The sequence below is a fragment of the Chroicocephalus ridibundus genome, chromosome 7 (genome assembly GCF_963924245.1).
Source record: "Chroicocephalus ridibundus chromosome 7, bChrRid1.1, whole genome shotgun sequence".
In the NCBI taxonomy this organism is placed as follows: domain Eukaryota; kingdom Metazoa; phylum Chordata; class Aves; order Charadriiformes; family Laridae; genus Chroicocephalus; species Chroicocephalus ridibundus.
The window spans coordinates 53,089,052-53,116,198 of NC_086290.1; the positions used below are offsets into that span (position 1 = coordinate 53,089,052).

At 40.3% G+C, this 27,147-nt stretch overlaps 1 protein-coding gene across 3 annotated transcripts in view; it reads right to left on the reverse strand.

Annotated features, from left to right (window-relative positions):
* VMP1 (vacuole membrane protein 1) overlaps positions 1 to 27,147 on the reverse strand; it is a 69,175-nt gene that overhangs the window by 39,908 nt on the left and 2,120 nt on the right. For 2 of the 3 annotated variants that reach the window (XM_063340275.1, XM_063340274.1), the window contains exons 2-6: positions 24,698 to 24,829; positions 20,293 to 20,394; positions 17,846 to 17,981; positions 15,397 to 15,487; positions 13,064 to 13,174 (exon numbers count right to left, since the gene is read on the reverse strand). In XM_063340275.1, the coding sequence (XP_063196345.1) occupies positions 13,064 to 13,174; positions 15,397 to 15,487; positions 17,846 to 17,981; positions 20,293 to 20,368 (414 nt within the window). In that variant the 5' untranslated portion in view covers positions 20,369 to 20,394; positions 24,698 to 24,829. Of the gene's footprint in view, positions 1 to 13,063; positions 13,175 to 15,396; positions 15,488 to 17,845; positions 17,982 to 20,292; positions 20,395 to 20,633; positions 20,843 to 24,697; positions 24,830 to 27,147 lie in introns of all 3 variants that reach the window. The other variant, XM_063340276.1, reaches the window with a different exon arrangement.

A 27,147-nucleotide genomic window follows, 5' to 3' on the forward strand; every position in this document is an offset into this window, starting at 1 on the left:
AAACCCACATTTGTCCCTGATGCAAGGAGTTCAGGCTACAATTTATTTTTTCTCACTTTAGCCATTAATAATGTTATACATGTAAAACGTTTGTTGGTTTGTGGTTTTTTTCAGACCATCTGAAGCGCAATGTTGAGCTATTAATTAAGGAGCCTTTCAGCTTTTGCCATGCCATCATACACCAGTACGAAGTTGCCAAGGAGAAATAAGAATCCTTACTGATATAAAACAGGAAAATTTTCAAAACTTTAAAATGTTGTCCTTACGGTATTTATGGCCTACAGCTTTATTAGAGCAGGTGCTTTCCCTACTGTTGCTTTTAAAGGATGGAAGCATTTAAATTCTATGTTAATTTTTTTTTTTTAAACGACTGGGACTTTACGACATCTCACAGCAGACCTTCTTGACTTTTGTGTCTTTCTCCAAAAACCAGTTGCTTGATTTGTGTCGGTTTTTCTGTGTATGCAAGAAAGTGACCTTACTGCTGTTTGCTAAGACGACTCCACCTTACATTAAAAGATTTTTTTGGACAGACCTCCAAATAAAATTAGCATAAAAATCTATTCAAGAGCTGAACTGCTACATACTTAAAAAAACTTGAAAGAATTGCCATTATTTTAATACAAAAGAAGTGAGAAGCAATTCAAATACTCTGTGGCCTGAACACTAGACTTTGTAGCTAAAAAAGAAATCACTTAGCAAAAGGTCAGGGAAACATTGCCTGGGGAAGAAGAAAAAGTACTGAGTTAAACTAAGGTCTTTTCATAAAATCACAGATTTAAATAAATTTTAAAGTTTTCTTTACATGCAGAACAAAGTACACAAACATTAACTTCTGCTAGTAACTATTTGATGTGTTTTGACATCACGTTGAGGAACATATTAACAGCAATTTTCTTCTACGTGTTTTTCTTTAAATGAGTCATGTTTTATTAGAGCAGTAAGGGAGCCCGACACCCCCAACCTAAACCAAAGCTAAATTTAACACAGAATAAGGAGGGAAAGCGTGCTAGACCCCAGCACTAGGCTTCCCCAGCTCCCTTTGAAATGCAGGAGCAGAGATACATCCACAGGACCCTGCAGGCTCCATTTGCACATTAAAGAGTGAAATTCCGCAGCAGGTCTCGCAGAAAAAGTGAAGCTGCAGTGCTTTTTCTGGACTCACTGGGAAGAAGATTTTAGTTGGGTTCACTCACACCGACATTTCAGGTCCCACTGAAGAGACCAGAGCACTGGACTTACACAATTACATTGATACTGTCATTTTTTTAATGGCAGCGAAATAAGAACGGTGAAAAAAATACCAGTTATATTTTTCCGTATGACAGCTGTGACTACTGTTGTCATACGTAAACAATTCAAAATAAAGCCATTCTTCTGGCATGCAATTGGTAAAAGACAAGCTGCTCTGATACCAAGCAAATTCTTTTATTTATTCCTTGTTACTTTTCAGGAGAGGAATTCAAAGTGCTTTGGCATACTTTGGATTATATGAATGCACAGATGCAGCCTGCTGAGATGATAAAGGAGGCACAGTCTCTCCCTCAAAAAAAAAAGTTCATTGAAGTAAAACTGCAAAAGAGAGGATCCAGAAATTGATACGCAAGAGTGATTTTGATATGGAAGGGAGAACAAAGAATGGATGGATGAACCAATGATTAATAATTGTATACTATCGACATTTCTATAGGTGCCAATGGCAAGGAACCCCTTTTTAGCACTTGTTGCAAGATCATCCCTGTCCCCAGCAGCTTCATATCTAAACAAATAACTTATCTCTATTTATTTGCTGAGGACAGATGCAAAGAAAGAGTTGAAACTTTCCTAAAATTGTAAAGTAAGTTTACGGCAAACCTGGGAACCTCTTTTTCCACCGTACTCTGAAACTCAGGGAATTTAATCCCATCCCCTGCTTGCCCCTCCCCAGTCTGACAGCTACCTTGGGACAAGAAAGGGCTCAAGCCATCTTCCTTAAATCAATGGCTTTCACCTGCAGAAATTTGCAATAAAATTCTCTTGAAGAGCAAATTTGCATGGCGGAAATCCCCACACACTTGAGTTGTAAATGACCATTTCCTACGTTCCCTTGAGAGTAAGGGTAAGGTGGCTGCCAAGGCGGTGAGCTACGGTGTGTGAATCAAGAAGTACGATTTTCAGTTCCACAAAATTTGGAAGACATGCCACACTAGAGTATAACTACAGCCAGCTGTGATGGGAGACTGTTAGTTTCAGTTTTATAATAGTAAGAGACAAATTTAATCGATACTATCGCGAGGCCCCCAAGCTCTTGCGAGGTTTCAGTGACGGCACTACCAGCATTTCTCCCCTGACGGAGAGCGTACAGCAAAGGGCTATCCAGATAATGAGGGGACTGGAACATCTCTCATGAAGAAAGGCTGAGGGATTTGGGTCTTTTTAGTCTGGAAAAAAGATAACTGAGGGGGGATCTCATCAACGCTTATAAATACTTCAAGGGTGGGTGTCAGGAGGATGGGGCTAGGCTCTTTTCAGTGGTGCCCAGGGACAGGACAAGGGGTAACAGGCACAAACTTGAACATAGGAAGTTCCATCTCAACGTGAGGAGGAACTTCTTTCCTGTGAGGGTGGCAGAGCCCTGGCACAGGCTGCCCAGAGAGGTGGTGGAGTCTCCGTCTCTGGAGACATTCCAAACCCGCCTGGACACGTTCCTGTGCAGCCTGCTCTGGGTGACCCTGCTCTGGCAGGGGGTTGGACTGGATGATCTCCAGAGGTCCCTTCCAACCCCTACCATTCTGTGATTCCCAAACTGCACACAAGGTGTGTAAAAAACAGCGTGCAGTCTCAGGAGAGCAAGCAATGACAAAATGCCTAACGGGAGGCTGCTGCAGGAGCTTCTTGCCACAAGCAGCTTCTCTCAACACAGCTGCCATCCTTGAAATGGCTCAACAGTCTCAAAACATCGCCTCCTGTTAAGACAGCTCTCCCAGTCTCAGCAAATGTCTGCAAAAGGAAAAACTTTACAAGTAGCCAATGGAAAAAATGGCATTTCACAAAGCAGCTGTAAACGGCCAATGAGCCACCTGAAGACTACGCCAATTGAACATAATTCTTCCACTGTAATGTAAACAATTCTATAATGGAAAAAAGTTGGGAGTTATGGAACCCACAGAAGCCACATTTTAACTGGAATAAGAAATAAAGCATAAACGGTTCATTTAGAGTGATGAAGTGTGGAGTACTGGAACTGAGAGCAAGCCAAAGGAAAGCAGAACAATCCCATGTCCTCCCCTGGCAGCGGAGCCCAGCTGTCCTGCGAGTGGAATGGACAACCTCTCCCAGCTCGGCAGGCTCCAGGCAGCATCTCGCACATCTGCTTTTGTTCCAGCTCAGCTCTCAGCGCTCACACACAGCATTATACTTTCACAAAGCCCTGGTTACCAAGCACATCAAAAACAATGGTTGGCTAAACAGGGCCATGGTTGCGATGGGGGGTGGGGGGAAGAGTGGGAGGGTCGCTGGGTGTTTCGTAAGAGAGGTGCCATTTTGCTTTCTATTTAGCAATAGTGATGGTTTAACTCTGAATGGAACACGGAACCAACTTCAAACGGGCTTTAGGTGCCACCTTTGGAAAATCCCCCTCAATATACGCTCAGGTGTTTTCTCTGTACTCCTCCCTGTGCCAGAAAGATTAATTGTCATACAATTTTTTAATCCTCTTCACAAATAATCCTCTTCACCTCCTCCACCCTCTCCTCCTCCTTCTCCGCATGGGGCTGCAGCAAATACTCAGGGTGCTTTGCCTCTCTGCAATAGCTCAGTTTATTTCAACACTTCAGGAAAACCTCTAAGATACCCCGTCTTGGACTCCAACTGCAGCTCTACCTTTGAAAAGGGCATTTGCAAAACTGCTTCAAACCCTGTCGTACCAGACAACAAACACTAAACCCAGGCGATTTAGTAGACGCGCTGCTTGCCAAACCAGGAAGAGTGCTGAAATCCAAGGCATGTAAGATCCTGAACACCAACTGTCTTTCCCTCACCCTCTTCCAGTGATTTTTTTTTTTTCTTTTAAATTGCAGGAGGCACTAACAAGGGCTAGCAGAAAAGAAATTGAGAAACATTCTGCTGACTCGGGTGAGAAACATTTGCTTGCCACTACTGACGACCAGAAGGAGCCTGTGGTTAGGATGGAATGCGATTTGTTAGAAATATCCGTACAATTTACAAATCAAAGAAGACAAGATCTGGTCATCAAGATCAACTCATCATAAATCTATTTTTTAGCAATAGTAATTTAGGGGAGTTTGGAAATCCCTATCTGCACAACGCTAACATCTCATAGAAGGTAACCTCGAACTCTTGAACTCACAGGCCTTCAGAGGAGTCTTAGTTCAGTGATTGAAGGCACCCAGTTAGAACAGACACTGCTAATCCTTAGAAATAAGTTACTTTAAATGCTGTGTTATAAAATTTCTAGAAAGTATAATCTTTTTCTCTATAAATTATGCTTGGAAATTCATCGGTGCAACTAGAAAGAGACAGCAGGCACATGTAAAAAAAAAATCAAGTTAAAATCCTTAAAAACATGCTGATATAACTCTTACAACAGAAAAGTCTTTACCATAAGGAAAAATGACTGAATATCCAATTAAAAATGAATCGTATTTTCACATTATTAATCATTCTGTGGACCTTTCTGTGAATACAAAGCTTTAAACAAACTCCGCATGAAGTGTTGGTTTCTCACATGCCCCTTCACAGAAGAGCCATCCCGCCGAAGTGATACGAGCACAAGAACAACTACATCTAATTTTAACCTTTTCTTTTTGGGGAAGACATAATTTTAGACTGGCTCTAATTTAGAAACATTTCACAAAGAAAAGTGATATGTCTGCCAGCAAGAAAAACATTACACTGAACTCACTGCTGAACTTAACGCACTAAAAAAAATAAAAATCTGTTTTCCTCCATGGATACGCTGCTTTTCATACTGGGTTCAAGATTCAGCCCTTCCACAGGGGGGAAACATGTCATGCTATATTTGATTAAGATAAATTGGAAAAACAAAAGCTCGCTTCTCATGGGAAACATCCTGCAAGCGTTGCCCCAGGCTGCGACTCATCTCATACTTATCTATGAAGTCATTACACCTCTCCAGAAAGTAACACCATGTTACAGCATCCTTTTTATCTTCAAGGGCAGCGGACAACTACCCACAAAGAAAACCGTTCTGTGATTCAGAGGGACAAGCTTGATCGGGAGGTGGCTAGTAAATATGTCAATCTAGTTTGTCTGTCTGTGTTACAAGATTAAAATGTCTCATGATTTTCTATAATGTCTGGTATGCAGTAACGGCTGTAAAACAGAGCCCAGAATGAAGGAGGATCCCGTACCTAGAGCATCCCCAAGTGACACAAACATCCATCAAGTGGTCAGAGCTAGTTTTAGCAGGCCGTCACGGCATTTCAAGCGATGTATTAATTTTACACAATCATGTGTCTGTTAGCAAGTTTCTATTCCCACTTCAGTCAAGCCTTGCCCCACAGCACAGAGCTGATGGAAATTCCGAACGATGAGCCACAAGCTCTGAATATGACTGAACAAGAACCACCGAGGGAGCAGGCACGTGGTACCCCTGCATGCATAACAGGGCCACGTTGCTACTTTGAGGAGTAACACAAAAAGCAGACGTTTTGTAAGGCTGTGCCCACGCGACTTTCTATAGGAGCAGAGAGACTTGTGTCAGGGAAAGGCACAATTGGAAGAATCCAAGTTTATACTCTGGTGCTGACAGAAGACAAAAATAATCTGTCAGCATTTTCTCCTTGCCCTTCCCTAGCCACCCACTTATTATTTCTGAAGAATAAATCACAGCGTCTATTCAAATTGACACTAGTAGTGATGATTGGCTTTAACGTCTCCAATTAGAGATCGTCTTGCACTGTTATCATTATTTCCAGGCCGTTCAAGGAAGCAGTGAGATGAAAAGTATAAAGTTCAGGCTGTGCAGAAAAAAAAAAAAAAGAAAAAAAGAAAAAAAAAAAAAGAGCAGAAACTCCAAGGGAGCAAATGAGGAGAAAGCGTAATGTGACCTCCCAGGAGAGTTATGAGACACAGAACCAGTGATGAGGAAGTCGAGAGCAGATAATGAAAACAAGGCGTCAGCATCTACAAGGTAAAGTCCATCAACTCTCAAAAGGAAGAAAAGGGCATACCGAGCACCTTACTAACTCCTCAGCTTGCTGCAAGTTCAAATCCCTATGGCTGGCCACGATGCTCAATATAGCTTAAATATTAATATGACATCAGTATTTTGCAGATTTCTGAAAAGTCGAAGTAGCTAATCCCACACAGATGGAGGCGCTTCACATTAGCTGTTTATTGCCACAGCTCCAGCTTTAGATAAACCATCCAGACTCTGACATAGCACCGCTTTCAGCAGCACGGGAGGCCGTATATGGAACTCGCAGTCACACCATTTCGGGCTCTGACTCATGAGGTCCAGCAATCCATGGTGGGGCAATACGGGAGGTTATTGCTTCCAGCTGTTCCACCGGCCCCCACGCCAGAGGCTACCACCCTCGGAGCAGGGCAGTGGGACCAGCAGCATCCACCCAGCAGTTGCCAGGCTTGCACCCAGCAGAACTTAAAACCACCATTGATTTCAACTCATGTTAACACACCAGTCCGGGGGCTTGGGGCTCAGCTCACAGTCTCCCCCACTGAGCTGCAGCAGTTGAAGGGATTGTTCTCCTACAGCATAATCTAAACCAGAGATGCTGGTTTAATTCTCTGCAGGTATCTATCGGTATCTGACAACAACAACGGGTGCGCTTAGAGGGAACTAAGGCTCCAAACAAACATTTTTCTCCTTGAAAATACCCTATTTCATCTCAGATTTTTTTAAATGCAAGCAAGCCACCAGAAGATTTAAGAAACTCCCAGGTTACACAACTAATCTGGCAGCAGTGTCCAGATTAATCCATTGGATCCTTCATCAGTGCATCAGTTAGTTCGTCAGTGCATTATTAATATCTAGGCTGCAGTTTCAAGCAGAACGGAGACCATGTCAGCTGTAAGCAGGAGTTCCTGTCAAGAGATGGTCAGCAAAAGTGATTTTTTTAAAGTTACATGTTGATTCAAGTAGTCCAGGATGTTTCAATCCATTGTAAAAAGCTTAGGACAGCTGGAGGAAGTAGGTTTAAAGGCATGAAGGAAACAAATGAGAGAGTAAGAGTCACAAACAACCCTCACACAAACAGGATCTGTTTCACCTTACTTTAGCATTAATTTCTGTCTTCTGCACCCACCATGTATTTTCCTTTCAATTAACCTTAACAAGTCAAGAGCAGTAATCTGAGCACAGATATTAGACAGAACCATTTTTTATTTCATTTGTTTTAGGCTTGCAAGTTGACATGTGAATTGAAGAAAAGTATGGACTGAAAATGAACACCTCACTTCACAAAAATAATTCGGCGCTGGGGAGGGGAGCACTGCTGCGCCCTCCCACCTGGCTGAGGCAGCTTAGCTTTTGTTTCTCTTTTTCCTCCACACACAGAACCCATAGTTTTCTGTGGGTTACTCACACTAGCAACTCGCTAGTTACTTAACACTCTTCTGTGTGGTAACTCACACTAGTCTTTCCATCTAAATGGAAAGAGCAAAACTTCTCCTCAAGCTGACAATCGCTTTTATAATACTCCTGTATTAAAGTCACAAGTAAATAAATGGAGAAAAAAAAATTGGAGTAAGTTCTGTGGATTTCTAAATTATTCTGTTTACTTCATAAAGTGCAGCAAGCCCTGTGAGCTTTTTTTTTTTAGAAGCACTTCAGTAATTTTATCATGAGTCTCCTTACAAGGTCAGCTCCTGGAACCAGATAACTAAAAGGAATTAGGTTTGATTTTTAAAAGTTTTCAGTAGTCCTGGCAGGAAAATGTTTTTGGTTTGTTTTGTTTTTTGTTTGTTTGTTTTTTTTCTTTTAATTATTTGTGGTTTTATTTGTTTGGGGGTTTTTAAATTTTATTTATTATTTACTCCAACAATTTTTTTTTTCTTTTTAAAAGCTAATGGCCTTATTATTGCACAAGGTGTCTGGATTTGAAATCTTCAGATTCTAACCTCAACCAGTTCAGATAGAGCCAAAACGCCACTCATTTCAGCTGCAAACTACCCAAACTACCACACTTTCGGGAGGCCAGAATGTAACCCCTCACGAAAGCCAGACCCTGGAACCAATTCAGAACAAAAGCGAGACATTGAACCCTCAAGCCCAGATAAACTCAATCTGGCTCTCTAAAGCCAGCACTGTCAATAAGGACACTGTCTTTTCAACTCACTTCTCTTTAAAGGCAGTTTTCTGTTCTTTTTCATGGCCTGAAATTACTGCCGTGCCCTCTTCCACTCTGCGCCAGAGCACCCCAGGAAGAATTAAGCGACAAACCCACATACTAAGTTTTGAAAAAATTCAAACGGTTGTGTGACCTCCACATACGAACCATCCCTATTGTGCCTCAGGTTTCCTGTTTGTGCTAGTCCTCAGCCCGGCCACCAGCGAAAACCTTTGCAGCAGTTGCTCCACTTGGCTCTATCAGCAAGCCAGCAGAGCCATATTTAAGAAACAAAAACACAAACAAATACAAACAGCCAAAGCTCACTCTGCACTTTTGACCTGTGAGGAATTCGCTTCCATTCATTCCCCACCGTTACAGATTGTAACGGACCATACACAGAAGGGACATTTATCATCTGCTTCTCGCGCAAGGCTTTAATTCTAAGCTGATTTTGTTTGCCTCGGCCGCATCTTTTGCAATCCGTTTGCCAGAGCTGAACTGAAACCAAATCACGAGGCAGAGTGTGGCGTGAGTATGGCGGTGGCGGTGCGGTCCCAAGCCAGCACTCCATCTAGCGTCCCCCGTGTCCCCCCAGCAGCTCATTCATTGCATTTCGCGGCAGCAAACAGATCTCTCCAAGCTGTACAAATGCAAGAGATTCCTGACAAGTTACCCTCAGTCACCTTCTTTTGGTAATTAGGTGATTCATGCCATATATATTTTAATATATCACCAATAGAAGAGAAAACATCTCAGGACTAAGAACAAAAAAGCTGTGTGCTGCTAAAAACAATATTTAAAGTCATTAATCATAATAGTTTTATTTCCTACAGGACCACTTCATGATTACTATTTTTAAAGTGTTGTTTTTAAAGAATTGTGAAAAACCTTTAATGGACTTTGGGAAAATAAGCCAGCAGACTTGTTTTGAAAGTGTCAGAATTAAAAGGATTCTTGGAAGAGTGGCCTGCTTCCCTATTTCTGCGATGAAGATCTGCTCCGTGCCAGCCCTCAGCCCAGTGCCAATTTACAGCACGAGAATTGTTTCCCAAAAAGCCATGTCAAATCTTATATTTAGAGCTGACTACAACTAAGGAAGCCGCATTAAAGTAGAAACCATTACAGCAGACAATGTTCAGATCCTTTATAACACATAGAAAGTTCTTGAATCACAGAAATAGCAATAAAAAGCCTATTATCAAACTGACAAAATTGACCTCCCTCCTCCACCGAGATGCATGCAGCAAGAATGTTCTGGTGACCAACAACATCCAAATCAGACGTGAAGTGATATTACCCAGAGGGTAACATCCCCCCTGCCCGAGACTGCTTTAGACCGTAAAATCTACTTTAAGCAAACCGTTTCCAAGTACTCTCTTCTCAGCTAACCCCAGGATCTCTCCTGGCACTTGAATTCATGCCGTTCCAAAAAGCAGCTGGTGAGAGATGCTCTGAAGAACCCAGACAAATGACAGTTTTCAACACTGGAAAAACAGCTAACCATGTCAGGGAAAGCAACCCTCTGGAGGCATTCAGATATTGCCTCTATTTGCCTCTATTGCATAACTCTTTCGATGGTTTGCCCAGCTAACAGGCTGTGCTTATGAACAGTTTGATATGAAAACAGTCATATGCAGTAAAAGGAAGGCTATACTTAAAAAAGATGCACCTGTGTCACAGCTGAAGAAGTTCAGGCACAGCGTCTGAGCAGGTGCCTACATGCCATCAATTCCTACCCCTCGGCCCTTAATGGCAGAGACAATACGCAAGCATCAACAGGAGCTCAGCAGCACATGGGTGGGCCCAAGAGCATTGTTCTCTAAGCATGTAATTGCATTCCCAACAATCTCCCTGTACATACAGATTCAAAATGAGCAATTAATTAAAAGCAATTTTAAAACACTTACTGAGTCTATTCTCTATTGCCAGCAAATCCAGGCACTAAAGCAGAAGGGGATTTACTGCTTTGTAACTTTTTGTTTCTTTGAATCAACTGAAGAATAAGTTTTACCATAATGAAGAAAGGTAATTAAAGTATGTGGAATATGAAAAGTAGATATACAGTTAATGTAAAAGTTAATATAGCAAGTTCCACACTTAACCTTTTGTATTTCTACTTTTAGAGGAAACTGCTGCACAATTAACAAAGCAAAATAGTTTTAAACTCCTCACTTGAAAGCTGGAGCTCCTAATTGCATTGTTTCCAGATGGGTTTTACCCCTAAAAGTTGCACCAACAGTCTTAAGTTAGTACTCCGTGTTCCCTTTCACACAAGGCGTAGGCTCAAACTGAGAAGATATTAAGAAGCCTATTTCTACACTGATAGCATATTGCATATAGATATTGCTGATATAGCTGTATTGACAGAGGTATTAATAGTTCAGGTACTTAAAATGGCAACACACTGTTAAAGGCAATAACGTTGTGTTTTTACACTCCCACCGCCATCTAGTGGCTACAAAGCCAAATACATTCCACCAAGTTCACTATTCAGGGTTCAGACAAGCCTTCAGTGCCCTAAAAGCATTAACTGACCTGAATTTACGGTCCATGCTGATCACAGAACCTTGCACAGGAGAAAAGAGGATAACGAATCCTTGTTTCTCTCTCTTCCTACACTCACTGCCTTTATGGAATTCCCTCAATGTAATAGAAACATGCTTATCTGCCTTACATACTTAGAGCAAACAAGTATTTCTCCTGTATTGTTACACAGTGGATGTTGATGGTATCGTTTTATTACGTTTTATTCTGTAATCACCTTCTCATTATTCAGTGCAGTCTATTTTGTCTGTTTTTTTTCCCCTAGAAAAGTTATGTGAAACCTTGCCTCTTAGATTCCAAATAAATACCTTCACTAACAATATTAAACTAAATTTCTTTTCCTCCACAACACATCTCCTTATAATCTTTGGAAGGCTGTTCATCTCCTGTACAGCCCCCACAAATTATATTGATAAACCAATAGATAAGTTACATTTTGTGGTACTTTAACGTCAGCTCAGGTCACGGCCTAAATATATCCACTAGGCTCGTATACTCCACAGGAAAACTGAAGTGATGTTATGAAATATAATTTATTTCCTATTAAAGTAATTTAGAACTATTTAAACATCTGAATTTTTAAATACAGAGTAAAAGAAAGATCATTTTGGCCCACCTTCTTTTAGGTAAAAAGAAGCGGTGCTGTCTTTGTCACTCCTTTATGCTTTATGTGACAAAATCATCTTGGAGTGGACTAGGGTATAAAACGACAGCACTCTTCCTACCCACTTTCAAATATAGTTTAGAAGTGATGGACAACATTTCTTATTTACTAGATTTCTGACCCAGCACGTGTAAGAATTAAGACTAGGAACTGTATAAGCTCTCCAAACTGCTTCAAAGAGGATGTCGAAATACATGAAATCTTTTGTCAGGAGAAATCTTAAGTTGACTGTCACTGGGTGATAGCCTAAGAAAACATAAAAAAAATGCGGAAGATGATGAAAATCTATCATTTAAACTGTTTCCTTCTTGCTGATTTAAGTCATGATCAACTGATTTCTGCAGCAAACCTGAAGTGCTTTCCTTTCCCTTCCTGATGATTTTGATTGATTCTCCCTCGGTCCAGCCCATGTTCTTCTGTCCCTAAACATCCCTTATCTCTGCAAGTCAGAAAGATCTGTAACACTGTCAATTCCCTGTTGTCGAAGCCCTATCCAGTGTTTTGTAAAAATGTTTAGACACTCTTGTTCGTCAGCTTTACTGAATTTCCATTTCCAGTCTGTTCGAGTGACAGCAATACTTTTGTCTAGAAGGCTATGCATGCATAAACTTGTTTCTGTTTGGCAATAGTTTCCTTTCTCCTGTACTTTCTGCCTCTGTAGTCTTTAGGAGAGAAGCTACATTACGAGTGAGTCCAAGGCTTCTGCAACCGCAGCCCACAGAGATGCCATTCGATCCAACAGGCATTGCCCTGCTGTGTGGAAAAGCACGAGTTTCTTGTTTCTTGTAGTGTTTTCTGTGTTATTGTTAATGATTAAAGCAGTTCTGAAAGTAAACATCTGTAATTGTTCCAGATACAAGATGACATTTGTTGCATAAACTGGTTTTAATTATTTTGTGGCCATGGATCCTTTTCTTAAATCCAGGACAGTGGTTTCATAAACAAGGAACTAATCCAATGGCCAAAAGCAAAACACACCCAAACATTTCCCTAACTTTCCTAGCTAAAAGTTGAGATAAACAACATTATACAAATTTTCAGAACAACAGATATCATATTATCTTTGTAGACAATTTTTTTCTTGCTATTATTTTCGAAGCAAAATTAATACAGACTGAACTTTAAAATAGCTGCCTACTTCACTGGTTTCACCTAGAAAAATGAACATTTTAAGCTACTAAATGAAAAAGTATGCTGAAAAACTTTAAATGGAAACACTTGAGCTGCACACGCTAGAAAATGCTGCATTTAAATTAGGAAATTAGAGAACAGATTTTTGACTCATTGTTTCAAAGTGAGGATTACAGCAGGCTAACATCTACAGCTCAACAAACATATAGCATGCAAACTACAAAACAAGGTCACACAGTATAGAATATGAATAGCATTCACTAGGGGACAGAAGCATTATACTAAGTATTTATTTTCTTTCAAAAGTACTTAACGTCTAGGACTTATGTAATCTTTATTCACAGCTTTAAAAATATGCAACAATTAAAATACTCCACTCAGAAAGAACACGGTATGGAAATATCCTTACCAAATAGAGCAGAAAGGTGTGGAGACCTGTTCCAAGTCCAACAGAGGACAGAATGCCTAATCCTACCCAGTAGGCACACCAGAAGAACTTTTTCTCCATATACCGCACATACTGAAAAAGAAAAGTCACAAAAGAGAAAAAAAAAACAATCAAGAATGGTGATATCTCTTAGGGGCTAAAGTTAAAGCTACAGACTAACGCAAATAGTCACCTGGATTACAATAACTGCAACAGAATCTCAGATACTTCTATTTGCAATTTATTACAATTACAGCACAGACACGTACAGAAAACAGCAGCTTTGAAAAGAAAAGCCCACATGCTTTAGAATAAGCAAGTTTCCAAGGAGATAGATGAAAAATTCAGGTTCAATACTAGGGGGATGAAATCCAGAAGAGACGTAGTAGGTGTGAGAGCGAGCAGTAAGCCCCAGACAGTGTCTGCTGGAGCCCAAGCAACAAGCAGAAAACTGAGGGAATTGCCTGAACAGGTTAAATAAAGGAATATTATTAACTGCACTTTCAGTGACTCTGTTGAATGTTTTATCTTGGACCAGTAAGTAACCAGGTTTGTTACTTTTAAGAAATGATTAAAATGTTGGTTATGTGTTGTACACGCAAGTGAGGGGATACGGGAAAGTAACCGCAAATTCTGGACATAAAAAGTCCAGGTGGGTACGCTGGAGAAACAGGAAGCAGCATCTCCCTCTCACTGCCATGACAGCAATACTAAGGATGAGCCAGGCCATCAACTTGTCTGTACCCCAGCCCCAAGAAGAGGTGCCATTTCATACTATTCATGGACCAACAGCACCAAGATGAAGTTTTCTAGTCTTAACCAGGCCTGCCAGAGTGTAAAAAGGTCCTGAAAATGCCAAATAACCACAAATACACTTCATTATTTTTTGTATGGTTTTGGAAGAAAGTGGTTCATATTCAAGTATACACAGATGGTACACAGAGACAGGCAGAGGCACTGGCAGGACATGGACTATAGGGAAGGAGCTCTGGAGGAAGGGGGATGGACAGATACCTGCTGGCACACATGACTGAGACACTCAGAACGGAGAGCTCTGGCTGGAGCCTGCAGGTCACACTCCCCTCGCCAGCCCCAGAGGCAGAGGCTGGATCCCAGCAGGCTCAAGGAAACCTCTTGAGCAGCTCTGCCCTGCCAAGCCTTGGTGCAGTGGAGGCCCAGCAGCCTGCTCAGGGACCATGAGCCCCAACACCAGTTTGCAAGAGCCATCTAGTGGCAAATGTTGAGTGCATTAAGCGCTGGCCTTCACGCTGGCCACCAACCAGGGCAGTTTTTAAATGAAACAGGTAATTTGTCCATGAGGAACAGGCCACCGATTTACCACCTACCAACTTGCTCTACGTTTAAGTGCTTAGGTCTCAAGCATAGGATTGTGTGAGCAAGAATGCGATGAGCTGAAACAACTCATTTCATTGCTTTTCAAGATCCATCCCGGGAAGCCAGGACTCCTGTTCCAGACCCGTACGTCCCTCAGGCAGCCAGACACATCATAACAGTATGGATGTAAGCAAGTTCTCTGAAACTGGGAACCTGCTGATTTCAGAGTCAGAGCGGTAAGGTAAGATGATTCAGTTGCACAAGGAAATGTTCTGCAGGGTCTAAAAGGGCTGTCTGTACCCAGGGAAAATCTGAAACTCTAAGAGAAACGGGGAGGGGAAAGGTATAGACAACACCATCACCTTATGGTTAAGCAACCGCTTACATTTCAAGTGATGCAAAAGCATCAGTCTTCACATACACCAAAGCACAAAAAAATTTTTAAACAACCATTTGAAAACAATGGGGCTATGAGAAGCATCGCAGAACCACATCTGAACCATGAAACCATTTTATATCTAGATACATGCCTATCCTAGCTGGTCAGGAGACCCTTCCATACAGATGGGTCTGCAGAAGCAGAAGAAACATTTCTTGGGAACCACAAAGTTCTATCATGACTCATTTATCATTATATCTCAAGAGCTCGCACCACTATTAAAAGCTCATTAGCAGCAGATGTGAAGGAGTGCTGCAGCATCAGAGGTGTGCTTATTCAGGGATGGATGAGAAGTGGAACACCTACAGATGCAAAAGAATAGATCAAACGATACAGCTGATCATTCTGCATCTCTAAAACGCGACTCATCCACACACAACAGAGAGGAGTCATGACATGAGAAACAAATATCCTTAGCGAGTAGGAGTTCAAAAGATACATTACAATTTCATGAAGATCCCATTCAATTCCCAATACATCTACTTTAGCACAGGGACAGGAAGTATTAGTCACTATGGAAAGCAACTTGAAAACCTCGTACCTGTTGATGTGTTCCTTCAATGTAATACGTAGCTGTAAGCACTGCAAGCGTCAGTAATAAAGACACCAAGATACTTCGTCGATGCCACAATCTTAAAAGACAAATCGCAATTAGGGTTTTTCATAATTTAGCATGCATTTCAAAGTAACTTATCCCTATAGACTGGGCCTGCGTGGGTGTAGTCAGGAGGGACAATGGCAGCTGAAAAGTTTGCTATTACAAAAACACAAACCTTGAAAGAAAATATCTGGGGAGCCTTTACTCTTTATGGAAAAATCTCAGCTTCACTGTCAAATGAGATCAAAGTTCAGCCATGCGTTTGTTTTTTTTAAAAAAAATAAAGAAAAACAGAGTAACCATCTGAAAACAAATATTTGGCTTCTGCAGCCAAGACAGTCTCAAAGACGGGGCCATCAACAACATCCATAGGTAAGCAAAGTGCAAAGCAGGCGCTGGCCCTGGGCAAGGGATGAGCTGTGGATGAAATACAGAAGTGCTGATTTCAAACCACAGAGACAGTAAGAGGAACAAATCTTTACACTATTTTGTTTCCCCTGACCTATTGAAATTAACCTCTCTCTTAACAGCTCAAAATTTAATAAATACATTTTAGTAATTATGAAGTGTTGGGAAGCTACTACAGTAAGGGGAGAAGAGTGTTTTCCTATGTAATTTGTTACCCGATTACTTTTGAGGCTGTTTAGTTTTACATACGCATTCTGTTTGATGTGTATGTGGCCACACACAGTACAGTAGCAAATACATTTATTATTTTCTAGAAAACACTATTATACTGTCACCTAATGATATAAAAAAGCAAGTGCTAGCATCACTTAATTTCAGACAAACTATGAATGTAACTTATTTATTTAGACAGACAGAAAAAGATAGAAATATGAGACGTAATAGAGGAAAAGTCACAAGTGCTTCATATTAAGCAGGCTAAAAAAAGTAACTCTAACTTTCCATTAATTTTAAAATCATCTGTGCTGCTTGTATTAGTACGATAATTGGATTTTCAAGTGATCATCATCATTTAAATCACAATTTACTCAAGTGGAACACAGGAGATCATTAAGAGTAAATCCAAGGTCTCAACTTAATAGCTTATAATAGTCAGTGTTATTTTCTGTAAAGAGATTGTCATGCTAGTGCTAGACAACATAAATGCACTGCGCAACAGAGGATGTGAGTGCTATCTGTAACAGAATTTGGTGTCTAGGAAGCCAGGTAACGGCTTAAAATAAGACCTCAAATGATATTTCTGCTGGGTTTAAATAAATGCTTGGAGGTTGTCAGAAATGGCTAACGTAAGACCCAATAAAACAGTTCTCAAAGAAATAATTCCCAAGGATAGCTGAACAAAGGCACATAGCAAGATAAGTAGGTTTAGGGTTTTTTTTCTTTTTTGGGGGTGTAAAGGGGAATTAAGACTACACTACATAAACCTGGTATTTTTCATACAAATCATTTCAGAAGATCAAAATGGAAACCAGAAGTTTCTTTCAATGGATCTTTTGTGTCAGCACCTTGAACCTAGCCTGGAAGGGTCAATGAACACAGCCCGTTATCACCAACGCTGGCTCACTCTGCAGTGAGCTAGGATCACCCGAGGTGATATTAGATCCTGTCTTCTCACTGGGAAAATGACGCTAAACTCAATCCCAAACACAAGAGATTCCAGTTACCAACACAAGCACTAGGATGGCTGCTACTCTTGGATTTTTCAGTTGCCAATTTTACTCGTGTTTGCCTTTTGGCACTCCAAACCCCCTCAAGCCTAGTGCGTTAGGAAACAGCTATGCTTTTCAGCATTAGCAGGGGATGTTAGGACTGCCACTTGCAAATTTTCTAACTGGAATAAAAGCCCATTTTATCCAGTGTGTAAATGATGCTTAGGGAAAGTGCTTTAATAAATCATTTCCTGTTATGAAAGGGACCACATAGCTTAGAAGCAAAGTCCTCTTTGCAGCATCATAAACATCACTCCAAGTTCCACGTAATCCTGAACCCTGCCCTCGCTGAGCTACTGGAAGATCATTTAGCGATACTAACACAGACATTAATAGATAGTACTTAACACTGCAGTCATAAGTACAGTATCTCTTGCCTTAAGGAACCCTAGGAACACTCTGTGTTTAGGGTTCCTTAAGGCAAGGGATATCTCAAATGGGAATATTCAACTCGTCAGAAAAGAATTTTGCAACTTTCTTCCATTGACACCTTACTGCATTTACACACATGTAATTTAGACAGAAGGTCTGGGTACACAGCTAGAAGCGTGGTATGTTCCAGTAGCTACCTTTAAATACAAAAACAAATATGATTTCTGAAAGAAGAACTTTAAAGTTGTGAATCATCAGGGAAAGTGAGATGTCAGAATGACCTACTGAATCAAAGCATGGGTTTCCCCAGAATGCTTAGTAGAAGTTAAAGAAAGGATTTTTACTTTATGGTCCATTCCTTCAAGTTTATTAGAGTTTCCAGGAAAAAATACTGCAAGGTAACAAGCGGTTGTTTCCAGAGGACAATATTCAACCTCTCTTCTCGGTCCCTTCGCTTCCGTTCACTCAACAAAGTGGAATCTGAAAATGAAAAGCAACAGAAATGTAAAAGCACAGGCTGACAGTTCAGATTCTGTCCCACCCAAAAATATACTGACTTTTTTTTTTTTCTTTGTTAGGAAGCTAATGTGAGCTCCCAGCCATCTTTTCTACTCATCACTAAGTGTTTGCTCCAAGTGCATGAGAAATCAGGTGACCTCCAGCAAAGGAAATAAGGTGGCTTTTTCCCTCCATGTAGCTGACAACCATTGAAGAATATAATTGGCCCAGGGTGCAAAAAGTCTGGCATATCTATTAGCCTTTACACAAGGTACTGTACTACTAGTTACAAATCAGCTAATACATTAGGTCAAACGTGACTCTCTCACCCACTACAGACACCACGTTTCACTTTGAACTTTTGAATCTGGTTCTCTTCCAAAAGCTATTCTCAGACTTCTCCAATCGAACTAGATTGAATTACATGTGCTCTCTATACACTCAAGTCACTGTGTAACCGGATAATAGCATCTACCGTCCCAGTCAGGATCCTCAGGCTACGGTAAGCCTTGCCACGCTGTTCAGCTTCTCCAAAACGAGCCCAGACAACAGGAAATGCTCCCATGAAAAGGCCCTGCTTCCATACCACAGTCTTCCTCTGGACTGACACTATACATCTGGTTGCTTTTAACTGCAGTGATTTGGTTATGATGCAGAGCTCAACACTACTGTAACACCACTCACTGCACGCTACCTTACAAGTACAGAAAAAAAGGTTCTTCTAGTAAATGTGTTACTTTGCACTTACAATACCGTCAAGGTTAATAAGAACCCTAGCTATTTTTCGGATTAGAATGGCTTGTTCAAAGGTCATCAAGCTAATGAGCAGTAATAATTTTTAAACTTTTAAAGAAAATGAATTCTGAAATAAAAGAAAAAAATAAGATCGCAAAACAATGGAAAAAATAAACAAAAATAATTCTTGTATCCAAACAGACATCAAACTTGTTTAAACATCACCTAATCAAAACCTATTCTGTTTTGTATACATTTAAAGCACTGCAATAATATTCATAAATTTTAAATTTGTAAAAAGCTGTTACATTTAAAATATTAATCTAATCTGAATCCCCAGCATATTGTAACTCAAGATGTATTATTTCAGTCTTATTCCAGTCACTGCAAAATGCTGCCTTATCAGATGCTAATATTTACATAGAAATTGCATACCTCGTGAGTCACATAGGCCATGTAATTTTGTATTCCTTAGCTGTAAGCATCAGTTGGCTTTAGACGAACTAACAGAAATCCTACATCGGCAAATACTGGATAACTTCCACATTCCCTCAGAGTTACAGAATGATTTAAGCCTTTAAGTAAAAGGCTTTGATCTGTTCCATACATACACGCATACAGGTCCTCTTTAAATCTTGCTGCATTCATTGCGTTAATAATTTCTGTTTTCTATTTTTTCACTTAATGTGTCTAATAAAGATGCTTCAACCTTGTTTTTTATAACTTTCTTTTTAGTAAAGGTCATAAGAGACAATGGTGTAAGACTTCATACAACTTGAGAAATCACTTGGTTACAAAACTTAATTAAATATGGAACTGGCACACGCAAAGCTGACAGGAAGCAAACTAAAATGATTACCATTTCTATGCTATACTCCACAGCACAGATAATTCAGTGACACAAGGCTCTTCAAGAAACGTTCTCAGGTTATTTTTCATGAATGCTAAATATTAACCCAAGCCTATTTCAGACATACCAGTAGGAAAAACAGAGGCGAGGCAGGAGATGAAGTAGTTAAGTGTTTTGTTAGTAATTTATCATTGAAACTGATAAATTATAGTGAAGCTAAATGTCAAGAGAAAAGCTAGAAATTGGGAGACTAATAACTGGATTTCTCCCAGAGTAAAACAGATTTTTATTACCAAGTACTAACTTTCCAATGCCAAAGGGTGGGGCTGTATAGCCTGACTTCTCCAGCCACATGTTTGCCAACATAGTTTAGTTTTTTAGCTCAGTCCTGTTGCAGCCCCTGTTGGCACCCACGTCAGCTTTACAGGGCTCACATGCATATGAGCTACAGAATAAGAACTTGAGCGGAAGAAAAGAGAAAACTGAATGGAAATACACAGCATAAAACTATTCTGTGGCTTTACAATACATAAATCCTCTAGACTTCAGATTTAGAGATGACTGAACTTTCCAAAATCGATTCAGGCATTGAGGCCCTTTGCATTATGTAGGCATAAAGTGCACCAACATAAATTCCTTTTGAGTATTGTACTGGCCATTTTACACACCAAGCTGACCTGCTGAGAACATTAAGTCATTTCTACCTACCTGTAAAGTTTCCATTGTGCTGTTCTTTGATCATTCCTATGCGTCTCTGGTCACAATCTGTTCCATTTTCTGCCATTTCATAGATCAGTCACGTATAGGGATCTAATAGCAGAACAAAATCAAAAAGCATAATGTCTCCATTTCTGGTTACAGAGATTCCTTTTACTCCATAGTCAACAATTCAGGCAAACATCCAGCGGTTCTCCAAATCCAAATCACAGTTATCGTGCACTACATCATTAAAAAGGAGAACGTGATTCAATTCCCACAATGACAAGGATTAAAACATTTCCACCTACATAAATCTAAATTTTTCACTTACATGACAAAACTCTTCTCACCTCTAGCAGCTGAACAAAAGCTTGTTAAACAATCCCTTCTGCTAATCAGCCCACTGTCTGGGCTCCAGGAGCAGCAGAGCTTCATCCAAACCTCAGTTCAATCCTGAGAGAGGGGTGCTTACGATTTGATTTTCATATTAGAAAGCATCTATTCTGGCACTAAGCTTCCAGGTAGCTAGTATGCAAGCAGACCCCAAAAACCTCACAGCCTAAAAAAAAAAAAAGGTATAGTAACTAAGATACAGAACTGCATCTCATGTTTTAGACAGTCTAATATCTCTAAACCAGAAAAGTAAACTCTTCAGTGGAAAAGAGCTCTCTGATGGAAAGCTTTTTTGAAAAGTGTACATTCTGTCTGCTAATTTAGCATCTCTCTAGCGAGATCAGCCTTAAACAGTCCAAAAGAACAGCTGCGGTTTTCCTTATCCAGGAGAGTAAATAGTGCAATAATTGGAAGCCAGCACAAATCAGAATGTTGCAAGAGCTCCTTTTTTAATTTTCCTTAAAAAAAACCAACAACCAACACACAAACCTGAACAGCTGACAATTCTTACACAATCAAACACAAAGAAAGTAGCCAGTCAGACTCCTTGCGTTAAAAAATCCTCTCTTGAATCTTAAAACAGTTTCTAGAATTTTATTTTGAAAAAAGAGTCCCACAAAGCTAAAGCATCTTATTTGCATTGCATTTCTCCTTGTAAGCAAACATGATTTACAGTTTTTGAGATGCCGCTTTTGTTGGAAAGAAAAGTAGTGCAGCACCAAAATGACGGGTTACATAAAACTGTCTAGTGGAGGAAATTAAAGTTTTACAGAAAAAATACTTCCCCTTTGATTTATGTTAGGCTCAAGCGCCAAGCAGCAACTCGGGTTTGGTAAATAGAATTGAGATCACCCCTGTGATTCAGACTGCAGTAATTCTGTCAATTTTTTTAATAAAATGTTAAAATATTTCAGATACTGTATTTTTTTTTAATATTTCCAGGGTTTCACGGGTCAGTTTTAGACAGGTGTTCTTCTAAACAGGTACAAGCCTTGTGCATTGCTACTAATACAGATAAAATTGCTAGCTAGAATGTGATTATTAAAGGGGTTTTACTTAAAACCCAATAGTCAAAAGCATCAAGGTCTCAGGAATGAGTCCTTCCTGAAATGAAATGCACAGAAATAGAAATCTATCTAGTTAAACAAGCTAGCAGAAACTAATCTCTTGCATGTTACAATTTTTATTCATTGAAACTTGGGCCCCAAGAATACCCAAACCACCAAAAAAATTAATAAAACAGCCTTGCAAGAAGTTTGCTTCTGCACAATGCTGAAGGGCTCCACGGTCAGCCAAGGACAACAGAGGACTGACCTGCTGCAGTAAGAGCTCTACAGCATCATTCTGCGGTCACTTGCAATCAAAGGTTCGCTCTGAACCATTAGTCAAACACCAGAGGAATGTGAACCTGTTTCTCTCCTCAGATCAGTTTTGTAGCAGCCTGACACTCTGGAAGTCAGGGAGTTACACCAGTTCAGGATAACCAGCCAGTTGCTACAGTGATACAAGGATCAAATGTTTAGCCATCTCCTAATTTCATTAGGACAGTAAGTCCCTGGAGATGGAGTGTTTTGTTTCTACTGACTGCACTTGCTCGTGGTGCTCTTATTTTTTATATATATAAATACTTATTTATATACACATACAATATAAGCTTATATACACACATACATATGTATATTACATACACATTTAAAGCTCAAACTGCAGAGGGGAATATTTAAATTGGGCATCCACAGTTAGAAAACCCAATGTTCACAGAAAGCTGCTGAGGAAGCAAAAGCCATCAGAGGCATTCTGCACACAGCCATGCTAAAAAAAACACGTACTGGTTTAGGGAATGTCAGTCACATTTTGTTGGCTTAGATATAACAAACATTAAAACAAAACAAAAAACACTTAAGTAGAAACCACATGTTCCTCATTTTGAAATTCATCTTTTTTCCTTGTGCAAATCCAGCCTTCAAAATTGAAGTCTCAATCGGTTTGGTCTCCGCTCAGCTTAATTACATTTCAAGAAAGTTAATTTACTGTAACACAAACTGCTCGCCATGTTTGATGCTAAAATCCAGGCTGTGCACAACACTCCCTCTCCATGAACTGAATTCCACTGCAATCCCTTAAACATCTTACTGGCACATAAAAAAATCACCAGTCTCGAGGGATCTCAGGTGCAGCGTTAGATACACATTACAGCTTTCACAAGCTCAACCAACAGAGCCAGTTTACCCCGCCTGCTTGGAAAGGCACTAATCTGGGATTAGCTTTGCATAACGCTACCTCAAGTGCACAAAGTCAACGTTTACAGCAAAGCAGATAAATAGTCCCCTTGCACACTTCTGTGGCGCAAATACTTGTTAAGAAGGTCTTAAAGTTCAACCATTCTGCAGAAAAGCTCCAAAAACTTGTATTAAGAATAGAGTTGACTAGGAGATTTGATACCTATTACATGGCAAGCCCAAACCGGCTGCAGTTCAGAAACCAAACCCTTACCATTTTCAGAAAAAGCTCCTTGGTCTACCAAAGTCTAATTATACTTAAAGCATCTAAGCATAAGGACCTGGAGAATGTGCATCCAGAAAGCTCAGCTCTGATCTGTTGCTCTGTTTGAGGCCTATTAGAATCACTAGTCCTGCACTAATGTCTCCCCATGGAGATTAATTGGAGTGTGAGCCTGACCCAAAATGGAGTTACCCTTCATTAACTGAGTCCGCATCCTCTACACCAAATGCGTGAGAGCTCACCACAGCAAATTAAATTCCATCTGCTAAACAGAACTTCACTTCTTACGAACACTGAAAAAGACACTTCTTATGAATGCTAAAAAAGACAAGAGTCCACATCTACAAATAAATTTGCCTAATACATTGAGTAGTTACCAGCAAGCATAAAAATAAACTATTTAAAAGAGTGAGAAAAACAACTATGAAGAGTTTTTGTATCAGTCGCTTAGATCATTTGTTAGAGCTGTGCTTATACAAGAACCTCTTTGTAGGGCTGAACAAATGGCCCACAATACACTATTCAGCTTTAGGGAAATCCATAACATTGAGCATAAAAAGACAATTATTGCTAGTCAAAATGTAAATTGGTCAGCAAAAAGGGCTTATGGTAACTGTGACTGGCACTTTACAGCATAAGTGAGACAAAGCAAAACAAGCTATCAGAGCATGAGAACATCACAAAATTAGGCACTGTAATCTCTACATTCTGTAATCAGAGAAAAGGACAAAAGTCTCTTATTTCTGAAGCTCTGGGGAGGCTGCTGCAGCACCCAAGCGTTGGGTGTTCTTACGTAAAAGGAAACTGTTTAAGACAAGGCAGTTGGGTGCTTACACGCTCGCTTGGAGGAGGAGAATGTGGAGTCACCTTCTGTACTAAGGATTTTTTGAGGACTCCTTTCCAACGTGCTGGAACAACAAGGGAGCTGTTAAACTATTTTAATGATCTCACTGCTTTCCCAGACATTGTTTGAATCACTAATTCTTACTTTTACTTAATGAGACTCTGGAACCCTGACTCTCATCTCCATCAAAGTTACTTGTCACACAGCTGCTAGAACCAGATTTATAGCTTAGACCGTTTTGCTGATGTTTTCTCCCAGCCACCTTAGCAACACACCATTTTCAATCTTTTGTCATTTCTTGTATTTTAACCCATATGCTCCAACCCTGCCAGTATCCTGCTCCTTCTTTCTCCTCAACTTTTCTGATACCCATTCCTCCTTTATCTACATCACTGTTCTTCAATTACAGTAAAGAGAACAAAAGATTAAAAACTAGACTTTCACAGGTGGGTAAGTAATCGGACTAAACTAGACAGCGTTACACATCTGTAATACAGTTTTGTTTCAGTCATCAAATGTTCTACATAGGCAACAATTTACACAGGGAATAAGTTTACAGTTTCTTGGCAAAGTAACCGTTTGGAGAGCACTTTTCCTCAAAAGTCAAAGACTGCCTGACACACAAACACATTTAGGTAAAGGATGAGATCGGTCTTGAAGTGAAACGTTACATACCCTTTCAGCTCCGTGCAACTACGTCACTCTTCACTACTTCTTCTGTATTTGAAGCCAGCGGAACAGACAACTATGTCCTCAGCTCTGTAGACATTCAAGACCAAAGCGACTGCTCTTCCAAACCTTCCGTCCCTACAGAGTAAGATAATACTGTTCATCATGTGACACAAAACTGACACAGTCCCTAATGTGAAGGTTAATAACTTTCCTAAAGACGACAGAAAATAGAAAAAGTAACTGCTTGATTTTTTTTCCAGTCCTTTAACACCCGTGGGAAGCATTCAATTAAAATAAATTAGGACACATCTGAAAGACATTCAAAATCTCCATAGATTTAGCTATAATGGGTTACTTTGATATGAGTGCATTTATTCCCATACTAAAAATGTTTTTCTAACTAAAATAGTTTAATCCCTCAAAGGAAAAGTAATTCAGTTAAAGACCACAGGTTTCCACTTTGTGGGTTATGCCTCTGTACACCAGACCTATTTTCCAATTTCTAGCCAAATACCATTTCAAAGAAGTCATCTTACAATTCAGAGTTAAAATTTCCCCTTGTCCAAAAAGACTTTGGGACACCTTTTAGGAACAAATGATTTAATATTGTTGTAACACGAGTTTCAGGGATGCTACTCATTTTCTTCTGAGACTATGAAAAGTTCTGTCCCTGCCGTTACAGTCACATATATTAAACTGTTCTCCCTGGTGGATTTCCTCAGGTGAAACACAACTATTGATGGTTGTCTGTGTGTAGATCCAGCAGTAGAATTAGGTGCTATAACAATACAGTAGTCATTACAGAAGATATAGATGAAAAGGCATGGAAGATGGTAGGAAAGACAAAATCCACATTGTTCAGGTGTTTGCAGTGATCACCTTTAAATCCTTTAAATAAAAGAAAGGAAATTGAAATAACCGGGAACATGAACATTATCAGCATAGCATCTCGTGCTATAGTGCGGATAACAGATCAGTTCTGTGCTCCCTACGCTGGCAGGAGGCAGCAAGCCTGGGGTGCAGATCACAGCTTACAGAATGAGACTGCTCCTCTGCTGACCGGGACAATGCTCGACCAGCTGCTGAGAAAACCACTTCAAGGTTATCAGAGGGGGTAAAATACGCTGCCGAGACAGTGACCTGAGGAAATCACAGCAGACCTCCTTGGTGTTACTTCTGTGCTGTTACGCTAACTTCAGTTTCCCAAGTGCCCAGCTCAACTGTATCCAGATTTTGAACAAGACAGCATTATAACACACTGTGCTTCGAGCCGCCTCTCAAACACCCCTGTGACAATGATCCCTTGTCACAGGACTCAGTGACAAGTACTGGCACAGCACTGATCAGTGCCACAATAAGGTACCTCTTGGGGAGGTCACACCACCTATGTCCAAGCAGCCCTTTCACCAGAACGCATAACTTGGAAAGACTGATAAGAGCAGAGATAAAAGCTTTGGAGAGAGGGGCCACACAACATTGGAAAAAAGACCATAACTTAATACTCAGGTGACTAAATAGACACAGTATCTTTCACACCCTCAGTTCCAGAGGGCTAAACAGAAATCCATGCACATCCTATCTGCCAAGATGTTTGTCTCTCAGCCCTCAAACTGCATTCTGCATTCAGAAGGTGGCAGTCAAGTTCTCCACTGTCAGCATCCCTATGCTTCCAAAAGGCACGGAGGAAACAAAGGTCACAGGAATTGTCACAAGATAACACATCCTGCACAAAAAAAGGCCTGCTAAAATTTAACTAGGAAAGAATAAAGAGTTAGAGAAATAAGAGTATAAATGCAGCCTTAAGAATTGCCACCTCTAGCTCCTCCAGCAGCTGGTGGAGAGTGCAGATTTGGTAGGAACTTTGCCTTTATCCTATCTTGTAAGTGCTGGGAGACTGTTTCCCCATAAGAAGATGCTTGAACGTGCCCAGCCGTTAAATCCAGAGAGCTGCTTCTCTAAAGGGAGGTACAGCAGAGATGAAAGGGCATGAACAGAAGTACCTAACAAACCCCATGGAAAACAGTAGCTGAAACATACTCCTGAGACAACGATTTCTGCTTTTCGTAGACGTTAATAGCCTCTAACTGGAATCAGTTCAGGTTACACTATGGCTGCCTTGGCCATTCAATGAGAATCACACGGGCTAATTCTGAGCCTTGTAAGAGAAGAAGAATATTCTTTTAACAAGTTTGAAATACACTGAACAAATGCTTGCCTCACTAATAACATCGTACTGTTGCCTGGGTCCATCTGGTCAGCGCAGCACCAAAACCAGCAAGCGCTGCCCCATGACTACGGTTACAACCTGCTACAGGAATACAAAAAGCTTAATGTTGCAACAGCGTCAAGGCTGTGCCCTTTGTTCTCATGGAATAGCAAAGTCCATCCAACTCACACTTCTCCACAAGTAACAGAAGTTAAAATTCTAACCTTCAGATAATAATATGCTTCCC